The following is a 23333-nucleotide window of genomic DNA, read 5'->3' as shown; positions in this document are numbered from 1 at the left end:
TTCTTCACTGAAGTTCTCATCTTGTTCTTGTTCAGTAGTTGTAGGTTCCTCAGTAGATTGGACACAATTTCTTGTATTCTCCACCTCAATATGAGTAGCATAGGATTCTGTGTCAGTTGGGTTTCTTTAAGTGTTGTTTTTCCCTTGCATAAACAATTTTGATTCTCTGAACAAAACATCCCTACTTATTATAAACCTCTTGTTAGTAGGGTGCCACAACTTGAAACCCTTTACCCCTTATGTGAAACCAACAAACATACACTTAGCAGTCCTGACCTTTTGTTTCCCTTTATTTTGGTGAGCATACCCTACACATCCAAACACTTTAAGGTCACTTGGACTTGGTGGGTGTTTGGACCATTTCTCCTCAGGTGTTAGGAAACCTAAGAAGATGTGAGGGCTTGTATTCAATGTGTACACAACATAGGCTGCAGCTTCAGCCCATAACTTTTCTTCTAGGATGGCATCTGATAATAGACACCTTACCCTTTCCATATTATAATTCTGTTTAGTCTTTCTGCCACTCTATTTTGTTGGGGTGTGTAGGTCACTGTTTTTTTTCTTGTTATTTCACTTTGCCTGCAAAAGTTATTAAACATCTCTCCATAAAACTCCAAACCATTAGCAGTTCTTAGGTATTTAACCTCTTTATTCATTTGCTTTTCTATCATCAGTTTACAATCTTTAAATTTTTCAAAAACTTGATCCTTTGTTTTAAAAAAATAAATCTAGTTTTTTCTTGAAAAATCATCAGTAAAGGATAGAAAGTACCTTGAGCCACTTAGGCTTGGAGTGGATGTTGGAGCCCATAGATCCGAGTGTATGTAATCTAGAATTCTTTTAGTTTTGTGTTGAGCTTTAGTAAAACTTTGCTTTCTTGCTTTGCCTAGAACACAGTGTTCAATGAAAGATAGTTTGCTGCACATGTTTTGAGGCAGAAGCCTTGTTTAGTTAGAGCCTCAAGTCCCTTCTGACTAATATGGGACAATCTTTTATGCCAAAGATCAGCTTCTGTTGGGTTTAGTGATAGAACTGCATTTGCCTCCTCTATCATTTCTACTCCTTTTATTATGAACAAATCATTTACCTTTTCCCCAACCAAGGCTAACTTAGATCCCATAAAGACTTGAAAATTTTCATCTTTCCATTTGTATTCACACTCTAGAGAGTCTAGCATTCCTAGGGAGATTAAATTTCTTTTGAGGTGAGGAACATATCTTACATTTCTAAGGAGTTTTACAGTCTCATCTTTTAGTTTCATGGTAACTGATCCAATTCCAGCAATGTTACATTTATTATTATTCCCCATGAACACAGATTCTCCACTGATCTCTCTATAGGTATTGAACCATGCTCTAAAAGGTGTCATATGGTAGGTGCATCCTGAGTCTAGGACCCAATCATGTTTTTCTAGGAGATTTACATGGTTGGCTTGATCTAAGGTTGAAGCTAAAATATCAGTGTAGGTAAAGAAGCTTTCTACTATAGAGGCTTCTGGTTGTTTTCCTTTATTGTCCTTTTCTTTTTCTTGTTTCTTTCTTTTAAGGAAAAAACACTCTTGTATTGTGTGACCCTTCTTCTTACAGTATTTGCATTTCTTTTTCTGTTTAGCTTTCTTATATTCACTAGAAAAAGATTTGTTACTCTTTTTACCTTGACTATTTTGGGGTTTACCTTTAACAAAGAACCAACACTACTTTGATTTTCCTTGTGTGATGATTGTATTACCAATTCTCTGGTTTTGAGGGCTAATATTATAGCATTTGTTTTGACTGATTCCCTTCCATATTTTAAGGCATTTTCACTTCTTTATAAGCCTCGGGTAGGGAATTTAGGAGTACAAATGCCTCATTTTCATCATTGAGCTTGTCTTCAAGGCTTTTAAAGTCAGAAACTATTTTCTTGAATTCATCTAAGTTTTCTGTTAGGTTTTTGGAAGAATCCATTTTATATGTAAAAAAAATTTCTCTTAGATACATCTTGTTTGGAAGGTCTTTAGTGGCATAGAGACTTTCTTACTTCTTCCAAACTTTGTGTGCTGTTTCTTCTTCTAGTACTTGCCTAATAATGTTGTCACTAAGCTTTAGTATTAGTGTTCCACGGCATTTAATTCAATTTCTTCTTTTTGTGTTGTTGGAAGTTCTAAAGGATCTAAAAGGGCTTTGTGAGCCTTTTGCTGTCCTAGCAAGGTTTTGATCTTTGCTTTCCATAAGGCAAAGTCTCCATTTCCATCAAACTTCGCAATTTCTACTCTTGCTATAGCCATTTTCAAGTTTGTCTTTCTTTATTTTCTCCAAGAATTAGTTTCTTGAATTCAAGAACCTTGCTCTAATACAACTTGTTGGGCCTAATTAAAGTTTTAGGCCTCTATTTAGTGCAGGAACTGTTAAAGAATGCTTGGAGGGAGGACAACCATGTTGGTGGCTTTAGAACCATACACGCGTGAGGATAGGGTTTTGAGCCTTTACGATGAAGAAAAGAAAAAAGGAAATGAAGAAAGAGAAGTGTAATTACCTTTTCTTTATTCTTCTTCTTCTTTGTATTCTCTATTGTTCAAACCCTAATTAGATTTCTTTATGGCCATTTGAGTAGATAATGCACATACAAAATGAAGTTTTTGGATAGGAGAGATGAGATGAAAACACAGTTTACATGGTTCGACAAATAGAAGCCTACATCTACGGGGAAGGATCAAACGTTTATTGAAGATGAGTATACAATATTTTCTTTCTCACTACAAGAAAATCTACCTACTATGACAGTTGTATACATCCCAAATTGAAAGGAGGAAAGAAAAACTGTCACAAAAGCTAAAAAATCTGGTTTTTGGCGGAAAAAGATGAAATTTTTCAGATTTCACTTTCCGCTATAGTTATTTGGTGTCATGAAAGATACAAAAAAATATTTTATTTAATTTATTAAAATAAAATTTATTTTAAATAAAAAGTTTATTAAAATAAGATTTTTTTCTAATCCTAAAAACATTAAATAATTTATTTATTAAAATAAAACATCTCCAAAACCCTTTTCTCTACCTCCTCATCTTCTTCTTCTTCTCCTCTTATTCTTCTTCTCTTCTTTTTCTTTTTTTCTTCATCTTTGTGGAATATCCACACGTCGCCCCTCCTTCTCAATTTTTTCTCCCTTCCGCTAACCATCTCTCTCCCTCTCTCACACACGTCGGGAACGACGAGACTTTTCATCAACAATATACCCGAAATCTCCCTCATTCTCTCCTTTAGCCGATGCCACCACCCAACACCCCTTGCACCACTAAACTCACTGGTGAATTTCAGCCATTATTTCTATTGTTTGTATTTATACAGTATATTAACTTCAAATGCTTTCATTTGACCCACAATGTGATATATTGATGGTTCTTTTTATGAAAAACATCCCTCATAGTTTTAGATATGTGTTTGTTTTGTCTACCATCCTATTCAATATTGTTGTTTATGATCATTTTTCTAATTTGAATTTACATTTTTTCTTTATGGTTGCCTATATGATGAAGCATTTTGCTAGCTTACAATGTGTTTGATGAAATGCCTCAATGAAGCATTTAGTTGATTTTTAACTTATTTTTGTTCGTTCGAATTAGGAAATCAAGGCCAAGGGAGATTTCATGGCTATGGGCTGAAGCTTTGAGAAAAAAAGAATGAAAAATGAAATGTGAGATTTTAAACTTTGATGGTGTATAGGGTTTTTTTGTTTGTCTATGCATTTTTCAAGTGAATTTGAGTACTTTTGACTTTTCTATTGATCTTTTGTTTATGGTTGCTATTGAGTTGTATCGTAATTGCATGATATTTGTGAGGTAAGACATTTTCTATTAAACCTAAATGTATCACCCTAATTTTGAAACTCATAACAAAGTTACCCCCATCTCGAAGGAACTTTACCCCGAGTTTACAACTTGGGGGTGATCTCAAAACAACCAATGTCAATATCTTCTTTAAAGATCCTTCCAATACTTTCACCAAGAACAACATAATAATCAACAATCAAATTGTCATCAATTGAAGAGCATGAAGTTGAAATTGGGTTTTAAAGTGGAGTTGAGTGTGGGGTTGGACTTGAAATTGGGCTTACAATTGGAGTTGGTACTTATACTTGGACTTTGTGAACCTTTATTTGTTGAAGGTGATGAAGTCATTGATTTTTTAAGCTTAGCAAATTATCAGACAAAATGAAACAACAATAATAGTGATATACAGAACTTAATAATAGAAAAGTCAATGAGCTCATGCCTTGAGAAAATGAGTTGAATGTATTTCACTCTCCAAAGTTCTTGTATTTGTCTTAGATATGTATGTGTCTATTATTTATTAGCTTACCAAAATGTTCTTCACTCTCCAAAGTTCTTGTATTTGTCTCAGATATGTATGTGTCTATTGTTTATTAGCTTACCAAAATGTTCTTCAATACATATCTAATGTCCAACTCACAAAGACTTGGTGACAATAAAATGTTCATCTTCTTTTTGCATAACTATTGAGGCATAAGTCTAACCAATTTGTTTAATATCATTTGACAGTACAAAAGTTTATGGAGCCCTTGTTTAGATAGGTTTCTTTTTACTATTTAATATATTGAAATGTCCCTTGTTTATCTTTTTTATAAATATCTATTTTATAAGAAGCATAAAATGGAAAATTTAAGTTAGTTTGCATATTATTCGATCCTAGATATATATAGAAGAAAAAAACTTTGAGGTGAGGAAACTAGTATTTGGAATATATTTATGTATGAGATTTGCACTTTATATTTTCATCCTAAAGTGTACATACTGAAAATGACTTGAAGTTGTGATAAATTTTGTAATAGTACCATCTTACTATGCACGAATGATAAATTTTGAGCAAGAGCCATTGTTGTAACAAACAGGTTTTTAAGCATATAACATTTCTATTTATAAGCAGTATATCATGTAAATTTTCTCAAATCTCCATCAATGACTGCATATCTCTTTCTATACGACCCTTTTTGTAGCATATCTCCATTGCAACAATGTAATTATCTTATCTTTCTCTCTTCCACTTGTTAAGTATTATTTGGTTGATATCTTTTCTTAGATTGTCATTGAGTTCATTAACCCAATGTTGGTAAATATTCTTTCATATCTCTTTTTTGGTTAGTGATGTTAAACTTTACTCTTAAAATATTGAAGGTGTTGGAACGGTGGAGAAGTGCAAATGCAGTATGCTTTGATGTTGATAGCACAGTTTGGTTTAGTAACAATCATTGAGGTGACCTTGCTAGTTCTCAATCTCTAAGGTCAGTTGCCAATATTATACAAATTTCACATATATGACTCATGTTTAATTGATCTAGGCAAAATATTACATTATGATCTCCAAATTGCCAAATTACATGCCAATTATTTCATGATTTTAGTGTTCTTACTGCTAGGAGAAAAAATATACATTTTCTTTTATCATTTGTTGATTTTCTGTTGAGATTTGCCATATACTTTGATTCGTTTTTCATTGGATTTATCCTCAAGGTATAGTTCACTGAAGCCTCATTAGTAAATCTTTAGACCAATTGGTCATTGTCTATCTTTTGGAATGTACTTTAATCACATCTTTCTTTTGAAATATATATGTGTTCTATATTTTTATAATTTTATCATTTAGGCACAAGTTATTTATTTCTTAACTAAAATCAATCCACTATACATTATATTTACAAAGTATTGTACTCAATTGGGCAACTGTTTCCAAATCCCACCATGTTTTCATCCACCAAATCCCTCTTAACAACTGTCTTATCATCCCTACTTCAAAATATATTTGATAAGAATGAAGAACCACGTAGTGAAGTAAAAAAAAAAAGAAGGGCTCGAGATAAGCCCAAGAAACTACCAAGCCAATATTTAAGAGTTAAAATTTGACATTTGAATTCATATATTGTTGTTTGAATTTGTTTAAAGAGATTAATTTTTACAATTTAAGGGTTGAATTTATAAAATTATTATAAATTTGTGGGTCATAAATTGTATAAACTTGAGAGTTTAATTTTTATTCATATAGTTTCAACTTCCACCATATACTTCAGGAGTTTTTAGAATTTGTTCAAAAAGTTATAAATCCTACGCCTTGAATCTCAAGTTTGTATGGATTAAAATTTTAATCTATTTAGTTATGGTACTTTCATAATACTTTTCTTTTTGCCCATGCTCCATTTTCCATATTTTAACTATTTCTTGTTATTTGTTTCTTACTTTTAAGAAATGTTTCTTGAAAAATAAATCGAATTTAAAAATCAAGTTTCGAAAACTCAAAAATGTAAGTTTTTAAAAATTGTGTTTTATGGATTTATTAGTAACTACTATCCATTTACCGGCATTTGCTTGGATTTGTTTTGTTCTTGGGATAGTGTTTGGCGAATTTGATGGAAGAAGTTCCTCAAGTGGCGGATCTCTTCGGCTTTTTTTCTAGGTTTAATTCTCAATTTAATTAGTTTATTTGTTCTTCGTTTTACAAAAGTCAATTCTTATTTTGAGTATATTTGGTAGTGATTAAGATTAAGATTAAGAGAGAATGAAGTGAAGAAAACAAGACGTATCCATTTCAATTTTTCTTCAATCTCTCTGATTCTTACTTACACTAGAAGAAAACCGGTCTACTATGACAGTTATATATCTCAAAAAATGAATGGGAAAAAAAACTGTCATAAAATAGAAAATTTCGCGTTTTTGGTGGGAAAAGACGGAATTTTTCGGAAAACACTTTTCGCGACAGTTATTTAATGTCATAGAATGTTACCATTAAAAAATTTATTATTTTATATTTAAAAAATTAAAATTACATATTTTTATTTTTAAAAAAACCCAAATTCCCCAAAATTTTCCCCAAATTCTTCCTCCCATCCGCGTGCCCTAAATTTCCCCCAAATTTTCCCCAATTTCTTCCTCCCATCCGCGTGCCCTAAATTTCCCCAAAATCTTCCCCAATTTCTTCCTCCCATCCGCGTGCCCTAAATTTCCCCAAAATCTTCCCCAATTTCTTCCTCCCATCCGTGTGCCCTAATAACACCCCCCTCCTGCCCGGCCGTCCCTCCGTTCGCAATCGCATTGTGCCCAAAATTTCTCCCATTCCGAAACCGTTCGCTTTTTTCCCAATTCCGACCGTCTGAAGTCCCGTCGCCACCACCACCCCCTCCTGCCCGTCCGTCCAAACCTCCTCCACCAACCCGTCGCCACCACCCCCGTCTTCTCCAAACCTCTGCAATCAACCCGAAGCTTCAAATCGTGGGCGTCGGTCGTCACCCCTCCCCTCCGCCGGTAAGCTTATCTCTTTCTCTCTTTCTCTCTCTATGAAGTTCTTCTTTGTCTCCATTGGATTGTTTCATGAGTTTCAGTTTTTCCCAATTTCAGTCATTAATCGTTGATTTTCTGTTATATGACCTTAATTCGTTCTTGCAACCACATGAGCTTATTTTGTGAATTTGAGTTATGCCCAATTTCTGTTTTCTAACTGTTAATTTCTCTTCAATTTTAATTTCTGGCAGTGTACTGTGGCACAATCTAAAATTAGTCTAATTACTTGTACAATGTAAGCCAAACTACTTATACAAACCTACCCTAATCAACTAACTAAAGACAAACTATTGTTATAATTATTTGTCAACTAATTCCCTTCATCATTCATCATGTCTGTAAAGGAAATTGTCCTTCAAATGTTTTATGCTAATTGGGGGTTGTTGAACCTAGTCCAGAAGTTTCCTTCAAGATGGTTTCATCACTAATGTGGTAATGAGACAACCTTTCAAATTAATGTAACAAATTTCATTACTTTTCATCATGGCATTCGAGTGATTCGTTTAATAGGGACGAAAGTCTTCAAAACTGTCAAAGTCGACAAAATCCAATAGGGGAGGTCTGAATTGACTCAAGTCTTAGGAGAATGTTTCATGGTATTTGAGTGTTAATAGGTGGATTACGATATTTTCTTCGTATATATAGTTACAATATTTTCTTTAGTATATATAATTTTGATGTTGATTATCTATTTTGGAAAATATACTTTTGTGTGTCTATCTGTGACGCTTTTTCCTACCACAATCGTTTCAAATACAGCTAGAAAATTCCTAAATGGTATGAAATAAATTATTAAGTACTTTGAGGATCATCTACCGTTTTGAAAGTTTGAGTTTTAAAAGTTGTTGCCTATAATCTCTTTTGTAATCAGGTTTATTTCGAGGCCAACTTAGACCTCTACACAATGGACAAGTCATGGATGACCCAAAATAGGATGTCAAGAGAATATGATTTAGGAGTCGAAAGGTTCATTAAATTTGGGTTGAGTCATGCCAAAGGTCTTAATTCAATTAGATGTCCATGTTTGAATTGCGGCAATCGTTTACTTAAGGATGTCTCAACAGTTCGGTATCATCTGTATGCCAATGGAATTGATAAGAGTTACAAGGTATGGTTCTGGCATGGTGAAGAATTGAACTCAGATAACGTTGCCAACACGATGGAAAATACAGTGGATGAAACTGATGAAAACGACGATTTATTTAATACAATTAATATGGTTCAATCTGTTCAAGAACAATCTTGTAATGCATCAAATACCTTCGACACTATGTTTGATGACGCGAAGAAACCCTTATACCCAGGATGTAAGAAATTCACAAAGTTATCAGCCCTCGTGAGATTGTATAACCTGAAGGTTAAGTATGGTTGGACGAATACTAGCTTCTCTGAATTGTTGTCCATAATAAGTGATTTATTACCTGATAACAATGAAATTCAATGTTCTTTGTACGAAGCAAAAAAAACACTTGGTGCCCTAGGACTGAGTTACCAAAAGATTGATGCATGCCCTAATGATTGTTGCTTGTACAGAAAAGAATATGAAAAGTTGACCAAGTGCCCTAAGTGTGGTTTGTCAAGGTGGAAGATCGCTAAGAACTCAAAAAAGGAAAAAAGTGGTGTGGCTGCTAAGCAGATGTGGTACTTTCCAATAATTCCAAGATTTATAAGAATGTTCAAGAGATCTGAAAATGCTAAGAACTTGCGTTGGCATGCGATAGATAGACAAGTTGATGGTATTTTGAGACACCCGGCTGACACTCCATCATGGAGGTTGATAGACCACATGTGGCCAACCTTTGGGTCAGAACCGAGAAATCTCCGTTTGGGTTTGTCTATTGATGGAATTAACTCATTTGGAGATATGTCGACGACGTACAGTTGTTGGCCCATCATCACTACAATATACAACCTTCCACCTTGGCTGTGTATGAGAAGAAAACATTTGATGCTGAAAATCTTAATATCAGGTCCAAAGCAACCGGGCTACGATATCAATACGTACTTCGCACCTTTAATTGATGATATACAAACGTTGTGGACGGATGGAGTTCGTTGTTTCGATGCATATAAGGAAGAATATTTCACACTGCGGGCTGTCTTATTATGGACCATCAACGATTTTCCAGCATACGGTAATCTATGCGGTTTTAGTAAGAGGACACAAATTAACACCAAACTTCAAATACTTTAATAAGTATGGAATTTCAAGTTTACTTACTTTAACCTTGTTCAATTTTGTCATTAATTGTAAGAAATTGCAATGTTACTCTCCAACAATATTCGTCGTTGTAAACGTTTCAAGTAAAAGCATCTCAATTCTCAAACAAGTTGTGATATGAAATAATTAATAACACAATAAACTGGACTTATACTAAAGCAAAGGTTTAACTACACCTTTTTTTTACTTTTATATTTTGAAAGAAAAAAGAAAAGAATAAATAGAATTTCTTGTTGCATACTTGTTTTTCACCTTCTTTCATTCTTTTTTCTCCTCTTCAACTGTTGGCTTTACCTTGAGTACTAATATAGAAATATGAAATCGTGCTTCGGTTTAGAAGTACTGGAGGATATATTAATAACATATGACATCGTGCTTCAGTTTAAAAGTACTTGAGGATATATTAATAACATACTATGGTGCTGCTGACAGTTGTTTTCATGGTAATGGTAATTTTCATGGAAGACTTGTGCACCATTTTCTCACCAGTAAATGCTCATGTTGTTAGATTGTTACATTCTTTGTTAGGAATTTGGAGTAAGGTAAATGACCCTATTTATACTCTTTTTATTGGGTTAATGATTCTTCACATGATTGAATGGGTGACCTCTGGTTTGATTAATCTTCATTCTTTTGAGAAGTTAGATGTTGTTAGCCATGCGACTTTAGTGTCTTCATGTTGCAACTTGTAATAATGTTTCTTGTCTTCTTCTGTTTTTTTTTTTTTTTTTATCTACTTATAGTTCATATTGATTGTATAATAGTAGTGTAATTGTTAAGCTGTTGATTTTGATGTTTGAGACCCCCCATTGTTAAACTTTAGACCAATTGGTCATTGTCTATCTTTTGGTTTGTACTTTAATCACATCTTTCTTTTGAAATATATATGTATTATGTATGTTTATAATTTTATCATTTAGGCACAAGTTATTTACAGAGTATTGCACTGAATTGAGCAACGGTTTCCAAAGCCCACCATGTTTTCATCCACCTTGTGCAGTTGCAGTAGCTGCAGGGGGAAGTACGGGTTCTTTCTTTCTCCTTCGCTCTTTGGGGTTTAGTTGCAGAGGAAAGTTGGTTTCATTGTTTTTTATTGTGTTGGGAGGGGGGCTGGAATGACGGGTTGAGATGTTCTTTAGTCATACTCTAAAATGAGATTTTGTTTTCTTACTAGGTTTGGAAGAATCTATTGGAGCAATGAATCCAACTTGGAGCAATTGATTGATATAACACTTTTTGGTTTTTTTAGAAATGAAGGATTCGACCATGGTTCAAGCAACAAAGAATATTTTCAGGGACCATGGTTCAAGCAACAAAGAATATTTTCAGGGGTGAAGGATTACCGGTTGGTTGTTTATGCTTGTACAAAAAATCATGTTATATGTATTATGATGGTATTTACGCTAGTTTTGATTAAGGGCTGTAATTTCATACTTGTAAATTGTTCAAATTTGATTGGAAATATACGAATATTACAATGTGTATTATAGTGTATATATATTAAAGTGTCGACAATTTGTTTCTATATGGGTGTTATGTATTATAACATTATTGTCATTCAAATAGTTCGTATAATGGCGGAGCGACAAGGAGAACAAGGAAAAACGATAGTAATTGAAGAATTTGCAACCGAAAATAAATGTCATAATTTATGAATTCGTTGCATTCCATAATTTTCATCAATATTAAAATAATGACATTTTTTTATAAGAAAAACTATCACGATTGCCCTATATTTGACAGAAAAAAAATGTCGTCAATAGCAAAACAATGACATTTAATTTCTAAAAAAACTGCCACGATTGACATAACCTTGACATTTAAAAAATATCATAATAAACGAATTTGCTACATTTTTTAACTGTCGTTAATACGTAAATGATGACAGTTATTTGTTGTCATAAAATAGTAATTAACGACATTTATTTTCTGTCATGAAAAATCTTATTGCGATAGTTTTCGAAAACTGTCATCGAATGACTTTCCATGACTCCCGTTTCTATAACTGTAAATAATTGTCACCGATTTTATTCGCAACAAAAAATAATTGTCATTGTAGACCACTTTTCTTGTAGTGATAGCTTTTTCTTCTCGAATAAGAGATATTTTGATTCAACCACACCTCTATATTTATAGTTCTTTACATTGATAAATTAGTTAGAGAAATAAAGCCATACAAAAAAAATCTCTTAGAGTTGCTTTTATTTATTTATTTATTTTTTTTGTTGGATTTCACAGTGTTTTATATTATCACTTGTATACACACAGGCAAGGCAAGGCAAGGCAAGGCGCTTTTGTGTGAAAAGCCAATTCAGTTGCTGTTTTTGGGAGGAGAAATTAATTAACTGTATAGCGAAAGGATGTGGAAAGTTAAGTTGGGAAAGGGAGAGAAGGAGGAATATTTGTTCAGTACTAACAACTTTGTTGGAAGACAAACATGGGAATTTGATCCAAGTGCAGGCACTCCTCAAGAACGAGCCCAAGTTGAAGCTGCTCGTCAATCTTTTTACCAAAATCGAAATCATGTTCAATGTAGCAGCGACTTGCTTTGGAGATTTCAGGTTTTCTTCCTTCATTCCCATCTTTATTACAACCTGGTTTCAAAATCTATTCCATGATGCTTCCCTTTCTCATTCTTAGTTTTTCTCTTACTCTTTCTGTCTTTTTCTTCTTCAGAACTAAAAAACTACCTTTACCGATGATCTGTGTTTCTCATTTCTTGTTAATTTGTTTTTTCATTGTTTAGGCAACACTTTCAATTTATATTTCTTTTCGGTCGATTGTATCAATTTTAATCTTAAACTTTAATAAACTCTATAGACTTAAATTTTGAATTTTAGAGATTTATTAATTTAAATTAATAATTAATAATTGTATAAATTTAAACGAGAACTCAGTATCTCAATTTTAAACCATTAATTATCTACTTACTAAAATTTTATTTGAATATACTTTTACAAAGATTTAAAGTTTACGCATGAGAGTTCGGTATTTTACCGCATAGCTTCCTTCATCATCCATTTTTTTTCAACCTGTTTAATCGTGGAACTATTAACTCCAAGCTCAAAATCTTTCCCCCTTATGTGAAAACAAATCCTAAATCCATCATCTTTTGTTGTAGTCTTGACTTTTAGGCTGTAAGTTTTGGGGCCTGGGGGAGTTTTCATACTCAAAGAAAAATGAAATGAAGATTGAGAATTTGTTTAGAGACTATGCTACCGGCGGGAGAAAACAAAGGTTCGTATTAATTTGTTTTGTCGTAAAATTGTGCCTCAAACATTGGTTGGATGGACACAAGATTGCCACATGTTTAGAGAGAGATGCATAGGAGGATGGAGAAGGGAAAGAAGAAAGAAGAAAGAGAGAAAAATAAAAACATATAAGAAAATCAAAATGATATAAAATTTATAAAAATTTCTACTCACTCAAAATGAACTCAAGTAATATTTGGAAGCGTTTCTTGAAAGTATCCATTTTGAAATTTCAAAGACCGAATAGATACAACTTTTAAAATTTTTTAGACTAAAAATGCACTTTACTATGAATCTCAAAACATAAAACAAGGTTTCGTTTTATATCGTTTCTATCACATAATTTGTAAACCATTTTTGGAAATAGACTATGAATCTCAAAACATAAAACAAAGTTCATTTTTTTTCAAAAAAAAGAAAGAAGGAAAGCCCTAAATATAACTTACAAGATTGGGTCAGTACAAAGCACTACTTTTCCAGAAGAACATATAATAAATGCCCAAAGAAGAAATAATAAATGCTTACTGAAAATAACTTGGTTTAATTGATATAACTTCCTCTCCTAAACGTTCCATCTTTTTTCTTTCAATTGTTAGTACTAATAATCACTATAATATATTTTATTATTTAAAAATATGAAACAAAATAACTTTTCAAAATATATATATTTTTAATCTTCAAATATTTATATATTTTTACTCAAAATATTTCTATTAGTAATAGACTATCATTTTTTATTAAACTTAAAACAACTTATTATTTCAAAAGGTTATATGAGAATTTAAAGTAGAAGAATAATGTTTAAAAATTACGTGGTTCCTCTGCATTTATTTTTCTAATCTTAATCAGAGAAAACAACCCTGTGAAGTAAAATATGTTTATTGTTGAAAAAATTAACAACAATAAACATATGTATTTTGTTAGTGAAGATTTTTTATTAGCAAAATTGGTAGAATTTAAATTTAGGTGGTGCATAATTTAGACTAATTTTAAAGGGGTGCCATGGCAGTTTCTAAGAGAGAAAGATTTCAAACAAACAATACCAAAAGTGGTAGTGGAAGAAGGAAAAGAAAATGAGAAGGAAATTGTAAAGATTGCATTGAAAAGAGCTGCGACTTTCTTTGTAGCTTTACAAAGCGACCATGGCCACTGGCCTGCAGAAAATGCTGGCCCTTTGTTCTATCTACCTCCTCTCGTAAGCTAAAAAAAAAAAACCTTTATTCCATTTGTAAATTTATACTTTCCCTTTTTATATTTTTTATATTAACAACCTCCAATGTTTTTTTCTTTTCTTTCTTTTTTTGTGGAGAAAAGGTATTTGCATTGTACATCACTGGAGATCTTGATATTATATTTTCAAAAGAGCATCAAAAGGAAACCCTTCGCTATACTTATTATCATCAGGTGATATTATTACATAACTACTTTCATATGCTTTCACAGTTAGCTTTTTGTTTAAAACAATTTCCCTTAAACTTAATTAATGCATAAGAATATAAAAATAGGAGGTATATATAAGTTTATGTTTGATGTCAATAGTCAAGTATATGAACTTTGTGTTTGTAATCGATATCTTTATCCAGTTAGTTCATGCTTGTTTTCCTAATCAAAGACGTAATACCTCATTTGTTTGTTTAATTATGTTGTTGCTAATCTTAAATTGATCCGAGAAGTAGAATGAAGATGGTGGATGGGGGCTACACATTGTGGGAGAAAGTTGCATGCTTTGCACTGTCCTGAACTACATCGCATTGCGTTTGTTGGGAGAAGAAGCTGAGAAGGATGCGTGTGTTAAAGCTAGAAATTGGATTCTTGATCATGGAGGTGCTCTTTACATACCTTCTTGGGGAAAGATTTGGCTTGCTGTGAGTACTACATATTTAATTTCTACAAAATTTTATTTATTTTCTTTTAAAAAAATATTTGTTCCACCTTTACATTTTGGTTGATATGATCCATCATCATAATTGTTAGGATAAGAGAATCATAATTGTTAGGATAAGAGAAGTGAATGAAAATGATTATTTTGGGAAAATATGAAACATAACTCAAACTCAAAGCTTAACACTAAAAAAGGTGAAACAATATTTGAAAGACCTGTGGAAGAGAAAGGGAAGCAAGACTCTCTTATACAATAAGCATGGAAGAGAGCTGCAACCTATAATTGAAACGAATCAAAATTTAGAGACGTATAAGATAGTTTTACATCATTTTTTTTCAAAATTTGTATTAACTGGAGTAATTCCATACGGATATTATATAGATTTTGGGAGTGTATGAATGGGAGGGGACAAACCCAATGCCACCAGAAGTTTGGATGTTTGGATCAGAAAAAGTGGGTAAAATTCTAGGAGCACTCTTTTGCTATTGTAGGTTGACATACCTTCCAATGTCCTACTTATATGGAAAGCGCTTTGTGGGACCTCTCACTCCTCTCATTTTACAACTTCGTCAAGAAATCTACACTCAATCTTACTCCAACATCAAATGGAATCCAGCGAGACATTACTGTGCAAAGGTATTTATTGAATAGCCTTAAATACGAACTGCCTCACTTTTGACAGAAGAAAAATCAAATTAGTTGAAAATATAGGAAACAAAATGGACCGGATCTAAAACTACAATGACCTAGGTAATGTTGTGTAGAGATTTTCGATATTATTATGTTATTTATGGAACTCTCACAATATATAGAAGGATGAATGCTTTGAACGTCCATTGATTCAAAAGTTAGCATGGGATGCTCTTCAATACATTGGAGAGCCTATTCTGAGTAGCAGAGCATTTAGAAGAGTTCGAGATCGTGCTATCCAAATAAACAAGCAGTTCATCGATTATGAAGATTATTGTAGTCGATACATCACAATTGGATGTGTCGAAAAGGTTTGTAAAAATTATTTGTTCACAATTTATTTCTAGAATTTGGCTTACAATTCAAAATAGGGTTAAATAAATATGAATTAAATTGACATGCAGCCATTATGCATGGTTGCTTGCTGGGCAGACAATCCTGATGGTGAAGCGTACAAGAAACATGCTGCTAGAGTTAAAGATTACTTATGGGTTGGTGAAGATGGAATGAAGATGCAAGTTAGTATTATAATTCATTCCTTCATTATTATTTTAGTTCACACGCAATAGTCTTGGTTTTGAACTTCTTGTATGTTTGAAAAAATAAGTTTAAAAAAAGTAGGTTCAAAGCAACATACTTATTTGCTTTTACATGAAAATGGAGCAAATTAAAGTCTAACTCATGCAATACGCTTTACGTACACACAAAGATGTATATATATGATATACCATCTTTGATATACTAGTAATACATACTTATACACTCAATATACTACTTATACACACTTGATAAAGTATGATATCCACTTGGATATACTTAATATACCTTTTTTTGCTACACACTTGATACACTTTTGCTATACACTTTAATATCCTTCCAAAATATACTTGATATGCTACATACAAATTTGATACACGTAATATGCACTTGTATACACATGTGAAACACATTTGATACGCTTGATATACACTTTATACATACTTTGGTATATCAAATACTTGGATTTATAATAAAAGATTGTGAATTTTTGTTAAAAGATGGAGGAAAGAAGAAACATATTTTTATTGTGAATATATAAACTATTTTTTTTAGAAAAAAAGATACATTAATTAATTATAAAACACTATTGGTCAACAATCTATACCTCAAACTAAAATAATCTATACGTCATATACAAATTATTACAATCCAATTATAATAACTCACTCTTCGCCTAAAACGCCTCCTATAATGGTGTTTCATTTTTTTCTTTTTGCCCTAAAGTTGATAAAGATCAACTTATTTTTTAAAAAACAAACGTCATGTTGATTTATTTACTTAAATATCATTAGACATATTTACTTAACTACCATTAGATTAAAAACCTTTAATATTATTTTTTCTTTTTCAACATTCATGTGTATATATATATAAATATGTGTATTAGATGTATATCAGGTGTATTAAGTGTATATTAGCTAGGTATATTATGTTTATCAATATCAAGTGTATCTTTGGGTAAACTTTTTTTTTTCGTCATATCTACAAAATAAAAAATGTGTGTGATAAACATGCAAATCACTAAACTCTCATTGTCACCTACTATTTTTCTTTGATTTATTTTTAGGATATATAATATTATAATGGATAGCAATTTTTAAAATAACTATTAAGTATGTAGCAATATTTTAAACAAAATTGCAAATGTATGTATGAAAGTCTATCTGTGATAGACTTCTATATGATAGACTCTGATGGTTTATCAATAATATATCAATATTTGCTACATAGTCTATAAGTGATGACTCATAACATTAATATATTTTAACAGAATTTGTTATATTTGCAATTTTTAAAAAATGTTGCTATATACACTTAATTGTTATGAATCTAATTGTTATATTTGCAAATATTATCCCTTACTTTTATCCATATATTTTGAACTTTTTCAAATATTCATTTTAAGTTTCTTATAGTTTTATTAACACTAGTTTGTTAAGGCCTTTAACTTTTAAAATATTACAAGTAGTCTCCAAACATATTCTTTTTGAGTAATGTTATAATAATTAAGAAGAAATTGACTCGTCAATTTATAAAAAATAGGCCAATCTAGTTACAAGTTATAACAATTTTTTCTACATTCCTTATAATTCTGATATAGATGTTAATAAAAATTTGCCATCAATAAAAACTAATACAAGTTTATTATGGATAGACGCATATAGAAGTGATCTATTAATGTCTATTAGTAATAAAAGCTGATAAAAATTTATCATTGATAGATAGTAACAAACACTAATAGAAATATATTTTGATACTATTAGTGAAAAAAACGTATACACGTTTATCATTAATAGAAGTCTGTAAATATCTATTTATATATTTTTTTCTTTTGTTATTTCTATAAATTGTTTGACATTTTTTATATAAGTGAAAGTTTCTCTTTTAAAAATACCAAAAAGAAGTTACATCAAATGTGAACTCATGGATTTTGGAAGATCATTCATAATAATTGATATATTAAACAAAAATTCCTAATTAACTTTTGTGTGTAATATGGAGGAACTTTTTTCTCAAATAAGGTGAACGGAGAAAGTAATGACAAAAATAATGTTGGAGCCAAACTATTGACAAATATAGAGTAGTTTTAGCTCTCACACCTTATTTTTTCATTATTTATATATATATTACACGTCGGTTCTATACTTTTTTATTTTATTTATTATTTATATTAAATATGGGTTCCACATATTGTTCTTTTTATTTTTTATTTCATATATATGTGCGGGTCCCATACTTTCTTCCTTACTTAATTATATATATATATATATATATATATATATATATATATTAAATATTTCAATTTAAAAATATCTTCTTATCAAAATTAATATCAACTTTTCAGTTTTCTTTTTATATATATATATATATTAAATATTTAAATTCTACATTTTTCTATTAAAATTAATATCAATTTTTCATTTTTAAATTTTCTTTATTTGTATATATATTAAATATTTATTTTTGAATTTTGCTAATTAAAGTCACTTTTCTTATTTTTGAGTCAACTTTAAAAAATTAAAAGATCATAATATATGAGTAATTTATTCACCATATGTGTATATATTTATTTATATTACCTAAAAATAATAATTTATTAATTTTGAAATAAAACTAATTTCCTTAAAAAAAACTTTTATAAGATTAAATTAATAAGATATTAATAAGACAAAACAATTTCTTAATTTGATGAGGGTAGATTTTTTTAATTTAATTTGAAATCGAACCATAATTTTTTTCAAGTTTATTTTACGATTTTATTTTTTCTTTTTAACTTTTACCATGAATACTAAAAGTTTTTATTCAATTACCCACATGAACAATATGCATTTATGGTTTCAATTGTTGTTATTATTATTATTACTATTATTATTATTGGAGTAAGCTTTAATTGCTCTCCATTATTATTATTATTATTTTAATTTGTTTAATAACATATTATATATGTGTTTTTATTTCTCAAGACTTTAAAAATAGAAAAAAATAGGGATAATTTTGATTAATAAATAATCAAATTAAATTAGAAAAATAAATTTAATAAGAAAAATTGAATAATGAATATTGTGATATTTAATATTGAGTTCTATTTTAATTCATTTACAAAGAAACCCAAATAATTAAACATATATATTTCTCACATATAGAGCTTTGGAAGCCAATCATGGGATGTTGCCTTTGCCATTCAAGCAATTCTTGCTACTAATCTTCATGATGAATTCTCAGACGTACTAAAAAAAGGGCACGACTTCATAAAAAAATCACAGGTACATATGTACATATGGTCCTAATAATGAGCATTTGATTCATTTCCATAAATATTTGTAGACTTTATTTTTCCTTTTTCTCTTTTAAATTCTCTCTCTCGATATATATACAAAGATAAAGGAGAATCCTCATGGAGATTTCAAAAAAATGTATCGTCACATATCAAAAGGAGGATGGACATTCTCTGATCAAGATCATGGATGGCAAGTTTCTGATTGTACAACAGAAAATTTAATGGTAATTTATTATTAATGTTCATTAAATTAAATTTGTTAGACATCTATAATAATATATGATTGTTTTAATATGTGCTGAATTAAACTTGATAAACAAGTAGTTTAGCATAGTTAACTGATATTTTGTTATATTTATAAAGATTTTTAAGGATTTGTGAAAGTTACGTTAGATGTATTTTATGATTTTGCTAATTCTTAAACATACATAATGTTTCAGTGTTGTTTGAAATTATCAACAATGTGTCCAGAAATTGTGGGAGATCCTATGGAACCACAATGCTTGTTTGATGCAGTTAACTTGATTCTTTCCTTACAGGTATTCATTGTTATTTAAAATAGTTTCAAATACTTCTATAGACATGTTTAATTTAAACTTTAATATGTATTATTCAATGGTTGGGCTCTACATAATAATAATAATAATACATATGTCATCTTTTTTCCTTTGGTACTCGATCGTGTAGCTATTTATCACATAATTTAACAACTTAAACAAAACTTGAAGTTTTTGTTAATGAAATAGGCAAAAAATGGTGGAATGGCAGCTTGGGAGCCAACTGGTACTGTACCTGCATGGTTAGAGGTAAACAAATAATCTTATGAGATACATATATATGTAGAAGATACATATACATATATATATATTATATTAACTTAAGTATTTTTTTTTCTTTATTCTACATTTTTCAGAAACTAAACCCAGTGGAATTCTTGGAGTACACAGTACTGGAGAAAGAGTATGTAAATATTTCATGGTTATTATTTGAAAAAAAACAAAATATATTACATCCTCCGTTTACATTCTCATTATTCTCATTATTTCAAACGATAGTATGAACATATTTACAAACATATAACAAAATTTAAGAATCTATTAAAGATAGGTATACTAATCTACTAAGGTCTATCAATGTGATTGATATATATTAATAGAAGTATGTTAGTGTTCATCATCCATAGATTTTGGAATTTTACTTTTGATTTTTGCTAAAACTTGAAAAAACAAAACTCTTTTTTAAAATTGTATCTACTTTTGAACAAATTGGATTAAAATAAAGAATTCATTTATACTTGATTACATTTTACTCAAAATGGTTTCAACCTTTGGATTTTTCTTAAAACAATTTGTTCTACCATATAAAATGGTTCTACAAATTGTCAAATTACTTTAAAACAATTAGTAACTTCAAATTTGTAAGTCAAAGACCATAACTGGTCGACAACGTTTAGTACTTAGAAGAAAGATCGTTACTACTCATTTTCAAGAATTAGGTGATAGGTGGGCGGTTGTTAAATTTGTAAGTCAAAGACCATAACTGGTCGAAAATGTTTAGTGCTTAGTAGAAAGATCGTTACGAGTCATTTTCAAGGATTAGGTGATATGTGGGCGGTTGTTATTGTCTAGAGTGAGGTGCTTGGACAAAACAATAGAGGTTGACTAGTGTAACAATGTTGGATTTAATAGTATAACAAGACAGTTAATAGTTACGTACACGAGAGTATAGAGAAAATAACACAAGACACTTGGTAAACCACTTCGGTGAGATACACTTATGTCTGGCGGGATTCAGGTCCAATTGAGAAGATATGTTCACTAGAGTATATAAAATAGATTACAAGTATTCAACTTAGCTTTAGTAGGCAATCTTGAGGTACGACAAGATTAAGTTAGCTGATCACTAAGGTTCCTCCCAAGTAGTCAATACTTTGATTGGATGCTCCTTCCTAAAACCAGGCTTCCTCTAGATTATTCAACTCCAACACTAAAAATGTGATTAGGCTCCACTTAAACACTATAATCTGACTTCTCATATATTGTTGAATAACATGTCAACAACAGTCTTCTTCGTAAAGACAAACATTCTATATGAATACACTACTGTGAGAAGTTCTTTTTATAGATATTGAGTTGTAACACCTCTAAGGTCACATTATCTCATCCATAATGCTTTACGCATGATGGAGAATAAATAAAGAACGATTGAAATTAAAATCGTTGGACGTTTGGTTTAAGAAAAAACGTATAAGATAAAGATATATTACTATTTCATTCATCAACCATATGGCAGCGGTGGCGCCACACGTGTGAAGATATCGACAAATCCACTTTTGTCAATATCTCGATTACATCTAAAACATGGGTTCACTTAGATCCCAAATTCATAACTTCAAATAGGAGTTTATAACGGAGCTTCCATTTCTATCTTTCCAATATAGAAATCTCGACTTGGAATAGAATATTAATATAATATTGTTAAAAAAAATGTCCAGTCCTTCGTTTCAAGTGGTTACCCAAACCCTAAAAATTTTATAAGTATGACTTTTTGAAGGCAATCTAAACACACCCTCTACCTCTAATAGCTGAATTCAATTTTATCTCTTTTAAAATTGTTGTTTGATGAGTGAAAGCACTAAATTTAGGTATGTAGAATGCACATCATCAGCAATACAAGCCCTAGTGCTATTTAAGAAGCTATTTCCAAGCCAGAGGAAGAAAGAGATCAATAATTTTATAGAAAAAGCAACAAATTACATCAAAGAAACACAGAAAGAGGATGGATCATGGTATGGAAATTGGGGAATATGTCACACTTATGCTACTTTTTTTGCCGTCAAAGGATTAGTAGCAGCTGGAAGTACTTATGATAATTGCTCAACAATTAGAAGAGGTGTGGAATTTCTACTTAAAGTTCAATGTGATGATGGGGGATGGGGAGAGAGCCATATTTCTTGTACAAAAAAAGTATACACTCCTCTTCCAGCCAATACTTCCAATCTAGTTCATACTTCTTTTGCATTGATGGCCTTGATCCATTCTCAACAGGTTTGTTTCTTTTTCTTGAATTTATATTCTTTACAAAAAAAAATATATATATAGAGTAATAGAGTAATTCTCATGCATAGTACTTTAAGGATGGTAATTAAGTACAGAAGAAAATTTATAAAGAACTACAACTATAGCAAAATATATTCGCTACTAAAATCGTAGAAACTCATATTAACGTTATGATTTATCAAACTATTTGATATATTTACAAATATTTGAAAGGATACAATTTTGGGGGTACGTGCATATAAAAATAAGTATGAGATTACAATAATGGTTGCAGGCAAGGAGGGATCCAACTCCTCTTCACCGTGCTGCTAAGCTTCTAATTAACTCTCAGTTGGAAGACGGTGATTACCCTCAACAGGTGGGATGATAATTACTTAACTTTAATTATTTAATAGATAAATAAATATTTTGTTATAAAATATTTCTTATGTAAAAATGTTGTTTATATGGCAGGAAATAACGGGAGTTTTTATGAACACATGCATGCTAAATTATGCATTGTACAGGAATGTGTTTCCACTATGGGCACTTGCAGAGTATTATAACTTTGTTTCCTTACCTTAAAAGTCTCTTCCTCCTACATTCGTGGCCAACAATATTTATGTGTTGGATAATTAAAATGGGTACAAAATAAGGTGACATGCTTGTAAATATGTCACACGCATAGATAATTACAAAATATATATATAATATATATATATATATATATTTTTTTTTTAATTTTGAAGTCTTTCGCTATCACTGCGTGGATATACCATTTAATTTTTATAGTTCAAGGATTTGGAAACTTTAAATTATGGTTGGGCTATTTTAGTATAGTCTAAAGGAGCCCTGTTTGATTTTGTTTCTTCTATGGTGGATGAGCAATTATTTATTATTGTTCTCTTAATGAGCTTAACTCGGTTGTTTGTTTGCATGTTATGTGTAACTATGCGTCTAATCATGTTAATGACAAGCGCCTTCTATGGAGTCAGTTAGTCAATATCGACTCTAAATGGAGTTCTTTAGGTGCTGTGTGATTTTAATGCTATCAGGAATCATTAAGAAGTTTGGGTGTAATCCTAATAGCTGTGAGATGGAAGATTTTAA

At 30.7% G+C, this 23333-nt stretch overlaps 2 protein-coding genes across 9 annotated transcripts; both read left to right on the top strand.

Annotated features, from left to right (window-relative positions):
• Positions 1-533: 533 nt before the first annotated feature.
• On the top strand, positions 534-11072 carry LOC116403845. Of its 6 annotated transcripts, none has more exons than XR_004216740.1 (6): positions 534-635; positions 2358-2506; positions 2593-3672; positions 5171-5277; positions 10546-10566; positions 10720-11072. XR_004216740.1 is itself a non-coding variant. In XM_031885559.1 (6 exons), exon 6 carries the CDS (start codon positions 8229-8231, stop codon positions 9516-9518), a length of 1290 nt encoding a protein of 429 aa, XP_031741419.1. In that variant the 5' UTR covers positions 534-635; positions 2358-2506; positions 2593-3285; positions 3602-3672; positions 5171-5277; positions 8196-8228; the 3' UTR covers positions 9519-10459. The 6 variants fall into 6 exon arrangements, 2 of the variants coding, with proteins under 2 accessions (XP_031741419.1, XP_031741418.1); XR_004216738.1 differs by having other exon boundaries at positions 10483-10566; XR_004216737.1 differs by having other exon boundaries at positions 10466-10566.
• A 622-nt stretch (positions 11073-11694) lies between these two features.
• Positions 11695-23118, top strand: LOC101207746 (beta-amyrin synthase). 3 transcript variants are annotated; one of them, XM_011656990.2, is made up of 15 exons: positions 11695-12106; positions 13806-13991; positions 14111-14200; positions 14473-14661; positions 15060-15314; positions 15494-15679; positions 15773-15886; positions 19052-19171; positions 19287-19409; positions 19626-19724; positions 19932-19991; positions 20099-20145; positions 21830-22232; positions 22519-22602; positions 22698-23118. In XM_011656990.2, the coding sequence occupies exons 1-15, from the start codon at positions 11906-11908 to the stop codon at positions 22806-22808; spliced, it is 2268 nt and encodes a 755-aa protein (XP_011655292.1). In that variant the 5' UTR covers positions 11695-11905; the 3' UTR covers positions 22809-23118. The 3 variants fall into 3 exon arrangements, with proteins under 3 accessions (XP_011655292.1, XP_031741417.1, XP_011655291.1); XM_031885557.1 differs by having other exon boundaries at positions 15491-15679; positions 22519-22598; positions 22693-23118; XM_011656989.2 differs by having other exon boundaries at positions 15491-15679.
• The last annotated feature ends 215 nt before the right edge of the window (positions 23119-23333 follow it).

The sequence above is a fragment of the Cucumis sativus genome, chromosome 5, assembly GCF_000004075.3.
Source record: "Cucumis sativus cultivar 9930 chromosome 5, Cucumber_9930_V3, whole genome shotgun sequence".
In the NCBI taxonomy this organism is placed as follows: Eukaryota; Viridiplantae; Streptophyta; class Magnoliopsida; order Cucurbitales; family Cucurbitaceae; genus Cucumis; species Cucumis sativus.
Note: the sequence above shows the minus strand (reverse complement) of the source record. Positions and strands in the feature narration are given on the sequence as shown.

Excerpts from the sequence above, each read along its gene's own strand:
- LOC116403845 (XM_031885559.1), top strand. The coding sequence starts at position 8,229 with ATGGACAAGTCATGGATGACCCAAAATAGGATGTCAAGAGAATATGAT.
- LOC101207746 (XM_011656989.2), top strand. The coding sequence starts at position 11,906 with ATGTGGAAAGTTAAGTTGGGAAAGGGAGAGAAGGAGGAATATTTGTTC. Across the intron at positions 19,725-19,931 it reads ACTTGATTCTTTCCTTACAG|GCAAAAAATGGTGGAATGGC; the intron begins GTATTCATTGTT and ends TTAATGAAATAG. Across the intron at positions 20,146-21,829 it reads TACACAGTACTGGAGAAAGA|GTATGTAGAATGCACATCAT; the intron begins GTATGTAAATAT and ends CACTAAATTTAG.